The following is a 13,182-nucleotide window of genomic DNA, read 5'->3' as shown; positions in this document are numbered from 1 at the left end:
GGGCTTCATTCAGGTTTGGTGAAATTCCAGGCAGAGGTGAATCCTGAGACTTTTTATGGGAGTGGTCACTAGAGTTGAAAGAGTCAAAGACTGCTGACTGACCAGAGGTCAAGAACTGACTTACCAGGGTGTTGGGTAGATTATTTATGTGGATGTCCAAGTTAATCAATTTGATGACAGGATTGAAAGGAAATCTGGAGTTAAAACTCTTTGTGAATTCTAGGGAGTGATATGGAGTTCTGTGGGGAAAGTCAGAGAGGTTTTGGTGTGTCCAAACTCCTTGAACCTCAAAAATGGGGGACGTTCTTAGTGCTCCTAAAATTGAAAAGACAAAGACTTAATGCCCCAGACCTGGTAAAGTCCATAAGCTCGCTCATTCATTCGTCTCCTCATTCACATATTTGCTGAGATCCTGCTCTGGTCGAGCATTCAACTATCCTTGGAGCCTGGAGGTTCAAAGAGAGATAAGATACTGTCTCTTCTTTCTTACAGCTCTTGTTTGTTAGAGAGGATAACATAAACTATTGAGTACCATTCTAAGAAAAATACTATAATTTTTATATTTAAAAATTCATGAGAGACACACAGAGAGAGGCAGAAACAAAGGCAGAGGGAAAAGCAGACCCCTTGCAGGGAGCCCGCTGTGGGACTCGATCCCAGGACCCCAGGGTCACGCCCTGAGCCAAAGGCAGATGCCCAACTGCTGAGCCACCCAGGAGTTCTGAAAAATACTGTAATTGAGACAAAATGTAAATTGTGGGTGGGGCACAAAAGAGGGCACAATCCACCCTTGGCCATGGGCCCTCTCTCCCAGAGAATGAAGTTGTCTTCCTCACCTTGCATGAGTTTGGTTTCCAAGCATTTATCATTTATCAAGTGTTTCATCTTTCCCGCAGAAATAATTTTGAGAAGGGCACATAATTCCCATGGGGGGGGGGGGGAAGAGGCTAATTTCCCTGCACTTTTGTTGAAGTTCCAGCCTCCATCTTTAGCCAAATCTCCACAAAACTCTCCCTACCCCGCCTTTCCAACCCATCTTTGTCAAGTGCACTCACAGCACTGATCTGCCCTCTCCCACCCCAGTGCCCGCTGACCCTGACCTGATGTAACTGCGCGAGCTCGATTTCAACCATCGCTCTCCCCACACGGTTCCATGTCAAGCCAGAAAGCCAGAACAGGTCGGCCCCCTGAACGATGCCAATCACACAGTCGGTTCTCAAGAAACAATTTCTCCAATGGAATGAGCATGGCCTCAGGGTCATCACCCCAGGTCCGTCAGTACCTCTGCACAGTGTACTGTGCACCAAAAGTTCCATCACGTTGGAATCCAGCGGGATCAGCGACCCTTGGTCAGATGCCTCTGTCCAGCACCGATCAGCACCCCGTGGGAGGGACAGCTCCTGCAGCTCGCGTTTCAGGAGGCGCCCGGGGCGGGCCTGCTCAGCACCCCCGGGGCGGACAGCTCCTGCGACCCTGAGACCAGGCCGGGCCCCCCACTTAGCCAGGGCTCTGCAGCCCGGAGACCAGGCCGGGCCCCCCGTTAGCCAGGCTCTGCAGCCCTGAGACCAGGCCGGGCCCCCCACTTAGCCAGGGCTCCTGCAGCCCCGAGACCAGGCCAGGCCCCCCACTTAGCCAGGGCTCTGCAGCCCGGGACCAGGCCGGGTCCCCCGTTAGCCAGGCTCTGCAGCCCCGAGACCAGGCCGGGCCCCCCGTTAGCCAGGGCTCTGCAGCCCTGAGACCAGGCCGGGCCCCCCGTTAGCCAGGCTCTGCAGCCCCGAGACCAGGCCGGGCCCCCCATTAGCCAGGGCTCTGCAGCCCCGAGACCAGGCCGGGCCCCCCGTTAGCCAGGGCTCCTGCAGCCCCCGGGACCAGGCCGGGCCCCCGGTTAGCCAGGGCTCTGCAGCCCCGGCCCGCTGCGCCCCCCTCATCCCTCCGCAGGGCTTCCTGTCCGCGGACCTGACCCCCCACCCGCCGCCAGTCCGCGCCTCGCCTCCCCCGCCCCCCAAGAAGCCGAAGCTGAGCCTCTCGGTCAAACCATCTCGTCTCCTCCAACCAGCTTGCCCGCCGCCCCCGCCCCTCCCTGCTCCCGGATCCTCCCCTCCCCTCCCCTCCCCTCCCCTCCCCTCCCCTGCGGCGCCGCTCGCCCGCCGCGGTGTCCTGGCGGGGTGTCGAGGTGTGTCGCGGGCGGGGTGTCGCAGGGCGGGTCACGAGGTGACTCGGGGAGGGCTGGACGGCGAGGGAGGGAGGACGGAGGGCGAGCGGGGCCGCGGCTCCCCGCACCCCTCCCCCGCCGCAGTCGGCAGGCCTCTCCCCGGAGAAGATGGCGGATCGGGCGGAGATGTTTTCTCTTTCCACCTTTCATTCGCTGTCGCCGCCAGGCTGCAGGTACGCACCCCGGCGCCCCGGCCTTGGCAGGCCCTTGCCATCCGGCAGCCCCCGGCCCGACCCAGCCCACAGCCTCCCGCGCCAGGGCCTGCCACCCCACCCCCATCACCTTTGGGGACCCTCTCCGCCCCTACGGCCTCTCACCTGTCCCCATCCTCCTTCCCTTCAGGATCTCTATTTTTGTCCCACCCTCACCCCTTTTTATGGCCCTAAGGACCGGTGCCGCACCCACATCCTGCCGGGCCCCAGGGCCGCACCCAGCCCCTGCCGCTGACCCCTCAAGGGTGGAGGAGCGGGGCTGAGCCTCCGAGGGGCAGGATGCTGAGCCACCTTCTGGGTTTGGCAGTGTCCTTCGGCCTTGCTGGGCCTCTCTTCCGTAGAGGCCTGTCTCTCGGCCTTGTGGGGCTCAGGAAGGGAGAGAGCGGAGACCCAGCTGGAGCCCTTGGGGGAAGGGCCTGAGGTGGGGAGATTGTTGGACCTCTGGGTGTAGACTGGTCTTGGGCAGGAGCGGGGAGACAAAGTGGCCGGTAGACTCTGCTCCCAGAGCAGCCCTACCTGCCCACCCCCTCCAGGCCACCGCCGCTGCAGCTTTAGCTCCCCCTCCCCCCACTCTGCTCCATCTGACTCCCCTGGGGCTGAAGCTGTGACCCAGAGGGGCCTGGAGCAAGGAGGAGAGGCTGCTGACTCTCTCCGAGAGGAGGAGCTGGAGGAGGATTGAGGGGACCAGTGGCTCCCCTGGGCTGATCATGGCTCCGATGGTGGGAGGAATCCGTGGAAGAGTAGAACTTGGGGGTCTAGGTGATGGCAGGATGTGGCTCGGTGAGGGGGGTTTCTGGAGCCCATGGGTCCTTGCAGTTGGGGGAGGGGGTCCCTCCTTAGGACCGGCTTCCAGGCAGGGAGGGAGTCCAGGGTTGGTGGCTCTCCTGGGAGCCCTGACCTTGCTCTCTGACCGTGGTCCCCTCTCCCAGGCCTCCCCAGGACATAAGCCTGGAAGAATTCGATGATGAGGACCTGTCTGAGATCACCGATGACTGTGGCCTGGGCCTCAGCTATGACTCGGACCACTGCGAGAAGGTGGGCAAGGGGCTGGGGGGCATGGAACCCTCTCCAGAGAGAACCTCCTCAAACGTGGAGTTTGAGGGTGGGCCTGAGTTCAGCCTTGAAATGAGAAATCTGGTTGCCCTCCCGCTTCTGGCCTCCTGGCCCAGGGTCCTCCTTGGTATCACGCCTCTCTTTTTCTCAGACTGTTCACCGTCCACAGAGGGCCATCCCCAGCATTCTCTGCCTGGCCCCTGTCACTGGGCTAGCTTGGTCTCACGTGTGTCCTCAGACCACTCTTTAGGAAGACCTCACCCCTTCCTGCTGCCACCTCAGCTGTCTCCTTCCCAGCCCTCTCCCCACCTCTCAAGTCTCCATCTATCTGCCTTATGTCTCCACCCCTGAGATCTTTTCTCCCCCCATCTCCTGCTTCTCCACCCCCTCCCTGTCTCTGCATGTTTCTGTTTTCATTCATTTAAGAACGTTTCTGCCATGTGGAAAGTGCCGGGGGCTTCCAGGTGTGTGGAAGGAAAATGGGACAGGTGTGGCCCTTGCCCTTGGGGGCTTCTAACTCAGTGGGGAAGAAAGACATGTAAGAGATGCTGGCTGGCTGCCTGCAGGCCAAGGACCGGGTTCCAATGAGAGGACACTCTGGTGCAATGAGGGGGGAGGGAACCCAACAGAGACTGAGGCCTTCAGGGAAGACTCTCCAGTGGAAATGGCACACAACCTTGCCCTTAGGAAGACTAGATGTACCTGGGCAGATAAGGGAGGTAGAGAATGGAGGAGAGGAGTTGCTGGCAAAGTGATCAACCGTGTCAAAGACCCTGAGGTTGGTGCAAGCTTGGTTAATCCTGGTTCTGGTTTGTCTTAATGCATTCCACTTAGCATCTGTAGGCAAAGTCCTGTTCTAAGGGTAGGGTGTTTCAGCACACAGTGTGGACATGGCCCTTCCGTAGGGGGGCTTGCAGCTTGGGGGTGGGGTGGGGTGTAAAGTAATTGCGAATTGGGTTAAAATGCCATGAAGGAAGGAGTGTTGGTGTCAAATGTGATGCGGTTTGGGGAGAACGTGAGGGTGGCGAGTGGACGGGCCGCTCCGAGGATCTCTGTCGCTTAAGCTTAGAAGTCTGGGCTCTTCTCAAGAACCGGAGTGATCTTTTTTGTATCTTAAGCAAATTAAAACAAAACAAAACTGCTGCGTTGGTGGGGAGCAGAGTAAACTGAGCCTTCTCTAACTTCTAGCTTTCTGCTTTCCCCTTTCCTGGCAGCTGGAACCTCAAGTCACTGCTGAGCTCTGGCCCACTCTGCCTATCCCTCCTTCTTGCAGGACAGTCTCTCCCTGGGACGTTCGGAGCAGCCTCACCCCATCTGCTCCTTCCAGGATGACTTCCAGGAGTTTGAGATGATCGATGACAATGAAGAGGAGGAAGAGGAAGAAGAGGAGGAGGAAGAGGAGGAAGAGGAGGAGGATGAGGAGGAAGGAGTCAGAGAGGGCAAGGAGGGAGGAGGCCCTGGCTCGGAGGCCCCTGCCCCAGAGGCCCTGATCCCCTCCCCCTCCCTGGAGGAACCCCACAAGAACCGACCCACCACGCTCCACCTGACGACGCTGGGAGCCCAGGTGAGCACCCAGACCCACTCGCAGCATCCTGGAGTTAACCTGGGCTTCCAGTGTCTGGGCCTCGGATCCCCAAGGCCGCCCGCCTGCGCCTGAGAGCTGGACACCCTCCTGAACCCCACTCTCTCTGCTCCCCCGCGTGCCCCAGGACTCCCTGAACAACAACGGAGGCTTTGCCCCTGCGCCTCCAGCTTCCTGGCAGGAGACCGCGCTGTGCTCGCCTCCCCAGGAGCCCCTGAGAGGTGAGCAGGGCCGTGGTGCCAGTGTGGGGTCACAGGCGGCAGAGGAGGGAGGAGAGGGGCCCCGGTGGTCTTGCTGACCCCCACTCCGGCCCCGCAGAGCCCCCCGCCTCCCTGCAGCCCACGGACGCGAGCCCCTGTGGGGCGCAGTCGCCCATGCACCCAGGCTGCGACTGCGAAGGGAACCGGCGGGCGGATGCCCCCGTGCCCTGTGGGGCCTCGCCATCCTCCGACCCGGGCATCGAGGCCGACCTGGGCAGCCGCTCGAGCGGGGGCCGCGGGGGCCGGCGCAGCAGCCAGGAGCTGTCGTCGCCGGGCTCCGACTCGGAGGACGCAGTGGGCGCCCGCCTGGGGCGCATGATCTCGTCCATCTCGGAGACGGAGCTGGAGCTGAGTAGCGACGGCGGCAGCAGCAGCAGTGGCCGCTCCTCGCACCTCACCAACTCCATCGAGGAGGCCTCGTCGCCCGCCTCCGAACCCGAGCCCGAGCCCGAGCCCGAGCCCGAGCCCCCGCGCCGCCCCGCCTTCCTGCCCGTGGGCCCCGACGACACCAACAGCGAGTATGAGTCGGGCTCCGAGTCGGAGCCGGACCTCAGCGAGGACGCAGACTCGCCCTGGCTGCTCAGCAACCTCGTGAGCCGCATGATCTCTGAGGGCTCCTCGCCTATCCGCTGCCCCGGCCAGTGCCTGTCCCCCGCCTCGCGTCCCCCCGGGGAGCCCGTGTCGCCGGCCGGCGGGGCGGGAGGCGCGGGGTGCGTGGGGGGCCCGGGCGTGGAGCTGCTGGACATGGAGACGCTGTGCGCCCCGCCGCCGCCGGAGCCCCCCGCCCCGCGGCCCGGCCCCGCGCAGCCTGGGCCCTGCCTCTTCCTCAGCAACCCCACGCGTGACACCATCACGCCGCTGTGGGCCGCTGCGGGCCGCGGCACCCGCCCAGGCCGCGCCTGCTCGGCCGCCTGCTCGGAGGAGGATGAAGAGGATGAGGAGGACGAGGCTGCCGCCCAGGCCAAGGCCGGGCGCCCCGGGGGCAGACCCCGGGGCCCCACGGCAACGCTGGACGCCTCGCTGGTGTACGACGCGGTCAAGTACACACTGGTGGTGGACGAGCACACGCAGCTGGAGCTGGTGAGCCTGCGGCGCTGCGCGGGCCTGGGGGACGACAGCTCGGAGGACAGCGGCGAGGCCAGCGAGGAGGACACGGCTGCCACCTTGCTGGGAGACCAGGGCCCCGAGGATGCCTCCCCAGACAGCCCCGACCTTACCTTCTCCAAGAAGTTCCTCAACGTCTTTGTCAACAGCACATCTCGTTCCTCCAGTGAGCGGGAGGCGGTCCCGGGGCGGCCCGGGTGGCCTGGGCATCTCGGGTGGTCACGGATGCGGGCCTGGGGCAACCCCAGGTCTCCGCAGGGTGGAGGGTGCAGGGTGCGGGCTGGGCTGGGGAGGGCCGTGCTCCCCTCCCAGAGTCGGGACAAGCCAGGTGCTCCGCAGGTGTAGGGAGGCCGGGCCTGCAAGGACTTTCCCCCTCTGCCTCCTGAGCCTCTGTCTTGCCCCGTCTCTGTGTCCCAGGCACCGAATCCTTTGGCCTCTTCTCCTGCTTGGTCAACGGGGAGGAGAAGGAACAAACCCATCGGGCTGTCTTCAGGTACAGCCCTTCTCATGGTTGTGGGGGGTCGTCCCCAGCCCCAGCCTGCACACAGCTTGGGACCTGGGTGGATGCAGCCCACTGTGTTCCACCCCTCCACCGGTGGCCTCCCGCCTCTGACCTGCTCTCAGGTTCATCCCTCGCCATCCCGATGAGCTGGAGCTGGACGTGGACGACCCCGTGCTGGTGGAGGCCGAGGAGGATGACTTCTGGTTCCGTGGCTTCAACATGCGCACGGGGGAGCGTGGGGTCTTCCCTGCCTTCTACGCCCATGCAGTGCCCGGCCCTGCCAAGGACCTGCTGGGTGAGGTCCCGTCCCTGGGGGTGGCTGGTCACCCAGCCTGCCCCTGCCCCCTCTGCCTGATGACACCCCCTTCTCCCCAGGGAGCAAGAGGAGTCCCTGCTGGGTGGAGCGCTTTGACGTGCAGTTCCTGGGCTCTGTAGAGGTGCCCTGCCACCAGGGCAATGGCATCCTGTGTGCAGCCATGCAGAAGGTCAGTCTGGAGGCAGGGGTCCAGCTCAACCCCATCGGCTGGCTCAGCCTCTGGAGGTCCCAGGCCTGTGACCACGGAGGGTCCACACAGTGCCTTGGGAGCCTGGGTGGCCAGGGATCCCCGCTCTGAGTCAGAGGCCTGGGCAGACAGGCCTAGGGCAGAGCTTGGCAGCTGTCCCCTGTCACGTCGGTGTCTCTGCCTCCACCGTACTCTGCCACCTGTGCTCTATGGCAGCTTTGTGGGTGTCTTGCTGGCCCTTTCTTGCCCTCAGGCCATGCTGTTTTGTCTGCCAATCAAGACCAACTCTCAGATCCTTTCCTGGGAGTCATTGGTTCAATCACTCATTCATTCACCTGGTAGACATTTAGTGAGCCTGCCCATCTACCAGCCCCGTGATTGAGTAGGAAAGCTCCAGAGAACAGGACAGCCCTGTAGCTCGTGGGATGGGCAGCGAGGAGGCCAGGGCTTGTGGGAGCCATGGTCCTGTCTGGAGGAACAGAGGCAAGTGGCAGGCTTTGTGCAGAGAGGTGACCAGCCGGTCCTGAGCCTGAGGAATGGCTGAGATCCCCCCGGCTCATGTCTTCTCCAGTCACGGCCAAGAGTCTGCCTCCCTCCTGTGACATGTTGCACAGAGGGGATGGAAGGACACACTTGAGGGCCCTTGAGACCATCCCTCCCCTAACCTCTTCCCCAGATTGCTACTGCCCGGAAGCTGACCGTCCACCTGCGTCCTCCTGCCTCCTGTGACCTTGAGATTTCCCTTCGGGGGGTCAAGCTGAGTCTAAGTGGAGGACCTGAGGTGGGAGTGTAGGGGCCTGATGCGGGGGCGGCTGGGGGTCTGACGGAGGGGTGTCTGGCAGGGGTACACAGGCAGCCCCAGACCCCGCCTCTCACCGGCACTGCCTGCCACCTGTGTTCCAGGTCCAGCACTGCAGTCACTTCTTCCAGATGAAGAACATTTCCTTCTGTGGCTGCCATCCCCGCAACAGCTGGTGAGAGCCCTACCTTCCCGAGTCCCCACAACCCTGAGAGTTGCTCATACACAGCCCCCGCCCCGCCTGACTGCCCCACCCGCACCCACGCGGCTGCCACCCTGCACTGGGCTTGGGAGACACGGATCAGAAGAGCTGTCACCTGGTCTGGGTGGGGAAACACAGACTTGTAGTAGCGCTGGCAGATGTCTGTACAGGGCTCCAGGGAGCAGACCTGCCAGGGGGTGAGTCCTCCGGGACCCAGGGAGGGACGAAAGGCCACTCTGCAAGCTTGGAAGATGGGTATGGAACGAGGTGGATGTCGGCAGAGAGCCAGCTGAGCTGGGGCTGTGGTGAGGGACAGCGGGCTCCCGGGGGCTGTCAGAACTCTGTACCTGAGTCCACTTGCAGTGGAGTCACGGGATGACTCAGCCAGTTTGATAGGCCGGCTCTGGCTGCTGTGCAGGGCACACGGATCCAGGTGCCGCAGGTCAGGCACGTGCAGCGTCCTGAACGCATTCAGGAGGCGGGACAGGCAGGAGCTGGGTTGGTTGGATGTACAGGGTGACCTGGAGGGAGAATCCAGGGTGACATGCCACCCCGATGACGGGCAGAGAGTGACCCACACACCGAGCGGCAGCATGGAGTGGATGGGCCTGACATCCTAGAGACACGGCATTTAATTGCAGATGCAGTGAGATCAAAGTGGCCATTTGTTACATGGGTTTGGAGTGGGAAGGAGCCGTGGAGGGAGAGCTTCAGTTGGGGGCAGGTGGGTAACGGTGGCCGAGGTGAACAGGTAGGCAGGCAGAGCGAGAAGGGGCAGGACGGAAGGGAGCGAGAGAGCCGGTGTTGTGACCAGCTGGCCGAGCCGCAGGCTGCCTGCCCAGCCCGGCCCCGGCCCGCTGGTCCTAGTGCCCTCAAGGAAGGAAATAGGAGTAACGGAAAGGCTGGGCCAGGCGGGGGCTCCCCAAGCTCCCACGGGGTGTCACAGGAAGCAACCTACCTGGAGGGCAGGTGAGGGGTAGAACAACACAGCGGCAGGGCACTGAGGCCTGGGACAGAGCTTGAGTCCAGCACGTGTGTTGTGTCTTTGCGGTCTGGGTGTGGTGTTAACCCTCAGCGGGGTCGCAGCCCTGTTTGGTTGTTTTTCCACCGAGGAGGGAGATGCTGCTTTGCAGGCTTCCCAGCAGGAGGAGAGTGCCAGGGCTCAGACCAAACAGCAGGCAGCTCTGGTGCTGCAGGGGCGGGCTGCAGTGCAGGGGGACCCCAGGCGCGCGGGTGGGCTCCACGGGGGCGGGCGTGCACGGGGAACCCCAGCCGCGCAGGGTGGGCTGAGGGTGACCTTAACAAGAGGGCAAACAACCTGGATCGTTGTGTAGACCTGGGCTGCACGAGCTCAGGCCTAGACACCTGCACACTGATCCCAGTGCAAGCCCGTGAGAGAAAGATGGTCAGACCAGCTGATCGGGATCAGGTGGAGGCGGACGGGAGGGGGCGTGGGGCTGCTGTCTGGCCCCGGGCCTTCCTAGTGCTGGTTCCTTCGGGAGCAACCCAGGCCCTCACAGTAGGAGGCTCTAATGAAACAGTGTGAGGCGAACACTTGAGTCATGACCGCATTTCCTCAGGAAGTAGGCAGTAGACCCCGGGCGTGCTGGACACGCTGTGTCTGGTGAACTTGGAGAGTGTGGCCTGTAAGATCCCGGACTGGCGTGTGTCCTCCCCTCCACCATCCAGAGACGGGCCGATCAGAGGCCGTCAGGAGGCGTCTGTGCTTAGTGATCAAGGTGCTGTTGTGCTTGGGGCTTGGTGAGCGGCGTCCGAGGGCTGGTGGCTGTGCGTGCGGTTCTTTGAACTCAGCCGTTGAGACCAGGCTGATCACGGAGGACGTGAGCACGCCGTCCTGGCAGTGACACTGCCGGGCGCATGCCCGTCTGGTGCCCCTGAAACCCTAGTGCAGCCTGGTGCGGGCGGGGCTGGCGGCGCAGGGTGCCCACAAGCCCTCCCTCTGGGCGACGACTTTTGTGAACGTCTTAGATGGACAGGATGAGGCAGGTTAGGAGAGGTCTGAGTGAGCCCGAGGTGGGGCAATGGCTACAAATCCAAACGGAGCCGGGGCGCGAGTTTCTTCTCTGCGAAGGCGGTTCTGCGGTCGGAGCTCGGGAACAGCTGCGGAGTTGGCAGGACGCGAGTGGGGCCGGCAGGCTGGGCGACTCACGTCCGGGCGGCAGGAAGGAGGCTCTGTCTCTGGCCCGGGGCGGCTCTGGGCGGGGGCCACCCCGTCCTGCAGAAGTGAACACAGGTCGCTCACTCCTCTTGGTGCTAGCACTGTGCTTGGACTAGACCCCAAAAGGCCACCCTCACATCTTGAATTCCTGTGACCCACGCGTTTTCCCACCCCCACTCTCCTCCCGAGCCCTCTGCTCCTGAGTCTTGCCTCCGGACCTCTGGGGGGCCTGAGGCGTGGGTCTGGGCTCTGATGCCCCTCCGCACCAACCCTCCTGCAGCTATTTTGGCTTCATCACCAAACACCCTCTGCTGAGCCGCTTTGCCTGCCACGTCTTTGTCTCCCAGGAGTCCATGCGGCCCGTGGCCCAGAGTGTGGGGTAAGCGGGGCAGGAAGATTGGCCAGGAGGCGAGGTCAGGGAGGAAGGCCTGGTGTGGGCTGGAGAGTTGGGGCAGGGATGAGGGCGGTGATGACAAGCAATAGGGGTGCAGAGTGGAAAGTGGGTGGAGGTGGCAATTACCCTGTGACCCCCGGGCCTGAAGAGCTGAGGAATGGGGTCCGGGGGTGATGGGCAGGCCCGGGCGGAGCGACTCGCGGCCCGAGTGGCTGCTGGACGACTCTCTCCCCCCAGCCGCGCCTTCCTAGAGTACTACCAGGAGCACCTGGAATACGCCTGCCCCACAGAGGACATCTACCTGGAGTAGCCCCGCCGCTGTCCTGCTGTCCATGCAGCTGGGCTGGCCGCGTCTCCGGAAGCCGCCACGGCTTTGCAAGAACTGGACTGGGGGCACGTGGGAGCTTATGTCCAGGGCGTTTCCTCCTTGCTCCCCGGGGCTGCGGGGGAGGGGAGTCCTCTCCTCTTTCCCTCTGATCCGTTCCTCCTCTCTGTGTCACCTTCTTCCACCCCCCGACCCATCTCCTCATTTCTGTCTGTCCCTCTCTGTGCCTGCGATCTCTCATCCTCTGCTCTTTACTTGGGGTCAGAACTGGGAGGATTGTAGAGGAAGGCGAGGCTCTAGGTGACTGGTGGCACCAGGCTCCCAGGTGATCCCCTCCCAACCCTCCCCTGTGATTTATAAAGGAATTTTAATTTTTATAGTGAATCTCAAGGGATTATCCCATCCTTGACCACAGGAACAAAGAGAAGGACCCCGCTTAATACTGCCCCACATGGAGTTCAGGGGGAAGCAGGGAGGGGTTCCCCAGAAGGGTCCTGGGGGAGATTAGGAGTAGCTCTTGATGCTTACCCTGAGCCCCAGATGCTAGGAGGAGGGTGTCTACCCTGGCCCTGGCCACACCAGCGTCTGCTTTGCCGCTGCAAACACTCCCCGCAGTCTAGCACCTCAATAAACTCTCTGCTTGGTGTGACACTGGCTGTTTCTGCGGGGGGGCGGGGGGGGCCCAGGTAGGGGGCCGGGGGTCCAGGCGCCGCCCATGGCGGTAGGGACGTGAGAAGGTTCCTGGGAAGATTCACCCCTTCAGTGCTCCCCGAAATCATGCCCCGGGCCCCCCAGGGGTTCTCCCTGCATGCACCTGATCGGCCAGTGGGGGACGGGTGCGCAGAGGGCGGTGGTCACACTGTGTTCCTTCAAGCTGCACCAGGGCTCCCACTGGACAGTGCCTGTGGATACGCACGCTTGTGAGCGTGTGTGTGAGAAACAGGGGCCACAATGCTCAGATCTTAAAACTGGCACTTAAAAAATTCTCCCCAGAAAGCCAAAGGGGAAGGGGTGGCTATGTGTCACTATGCTTTATGTTGCTGTGGATGGAATCTTCCAGAGAAAGGGCTATCCTGGCCCCCGGCCCCCCGGGCGAGCCCAGCCCTCGGGTGCTGAGGCCGGCCTTCCTGAGGGTGGTCTGGGTGCCCCCACCCCCGAAGCGGAGCCCAGTGCTGCAGAAGATGAAGGCTCTGAAGCGTGAGCCAAGGGAAGGACGGATTCCCTACATATGAACTTAAAGCTACTGTCTCCACTCACGTGGCGGCCTGTGTGTGGCCCGGGCATCGGCAGGTGCACCCACAGGTCCTGCAGCAGACGCGCCGCGTGTGGAGCTGCCCCCAGACGGTCCAACCCCACCGTCAGGAAGAGAGAATGTGTGAGGAAACTCCCCCACGGATTCGAGCTGGAAAGAGGCAGAGCCCTGGATGTGCATGTCTGAGACTCGCACCCGTGCAGGGAGCGCGGTCGGGGCCTGGGCTGTGTCCGTGGGCCCCAGCTGCTCCCTGCACTTCCTGCCCTGGGTCAGCGGGGTGCCCCGCCCCTCCCCAGCTCCTCCAAGCTTCGCCAGTTCTCCCTGTCATTAACCGTCCCCCTGGGCTGGTCCTTTCCCTGGAGCTGCTCCCTGTTGGGGGACCCTTCCCGCGCAGCTCCCTTGCACCCTGGGCCCCGGCTTCTTTTGCTCAGCTCCCGTGGACCGGGTCCCTGCTCCATCCTGGGCTCTCCGAGCGGATGACTCAGCTGGCCTGCGCGCACCGGGCATTAGCCCACCAGCCCCGGCGGGCCTCCAGGGCCGCTCCCGCAGCCAGGCAGGGGCCAGTGCTTTGCCAAGTGCCAGCAAGGACCCTGGTGAGAGGGC

General features: G+C 62.9%; 1 protein-coding gene across 1 annotated transcript; it reads left to right on the top strand.

The window, feature by feature from the left end:
* Positions 1-2,151: 2,151 nt before the first annotated feature.
* MAPK8IP2 (mitogen-activated protein kinase 8 interacting protein 2) lies at positions 2,152-11,976 on the top strand. Its single transcript, XM_025455136.3, has 12 exons — positions 2,152-2,385; positions 3,354-3,459; positions 4,751-5,041; positions 5,187-5,280; positions 5,378-6,589; positions 6,841-6,916; positions 7,048-7,220; positions 7,301-7,410; positions 8,105-8,209; positions 8,332-8,402; positions 10,889-10,987; positions 11,240-11,976. Exons 1-12 carry the CDS (start codon positions 2,321-2,323, stop codon positions 11,310-11,312), a joined length of 2,475 nt encoding a protein of 824 aa, XP_025310921.3. The 5' UTR covers positions 2,152-2,320; the 3' UTR covers positions 11,313-11,976.
* Positions 11,977-13,182: the final 1,206 nt, after the last annotated feature.

This window comes from Canis lupus, chromosome 10 (assembly GCF_003254725.2).
Source record: "Canis lupus dingo isolate Sandy chromosome 10, ASM325472v2, whole genome shotgun sequence".
Taxonomy (NCBI): Eukaryota; Metazoa; Chordata; class Mammalia; order Carnivora; family Canidae; genus Canis; species Canis lupus.
This window is presented reverse-complemented; position numbering and strand designations above follow the sequence as displayed.

Coding starts and splice junctions, on each gene's coding strand:
- MAPK8IP2 (XM_025455136.3), top strand. CDS start 2,321: ATGGCGGATCGGGCGGAGATGTTTTCTCTTTCCACCTTTCATTCGCTG. Junction 6,917..7,047: donor ACCCATCGGGCTGTCTTCAG/GTACAGCCCTTC, acceptor ACCTGCTCTCAG/GTTCATCCCTCGCCATCCCG. Junction 7,411..8,104: donor TGTGTGCAGCCATGCAGAAG/GTCAGTCTGGAG, acceptor CCTCTTCCCCAG/ATTGCTACTGCCCGGAAGCT.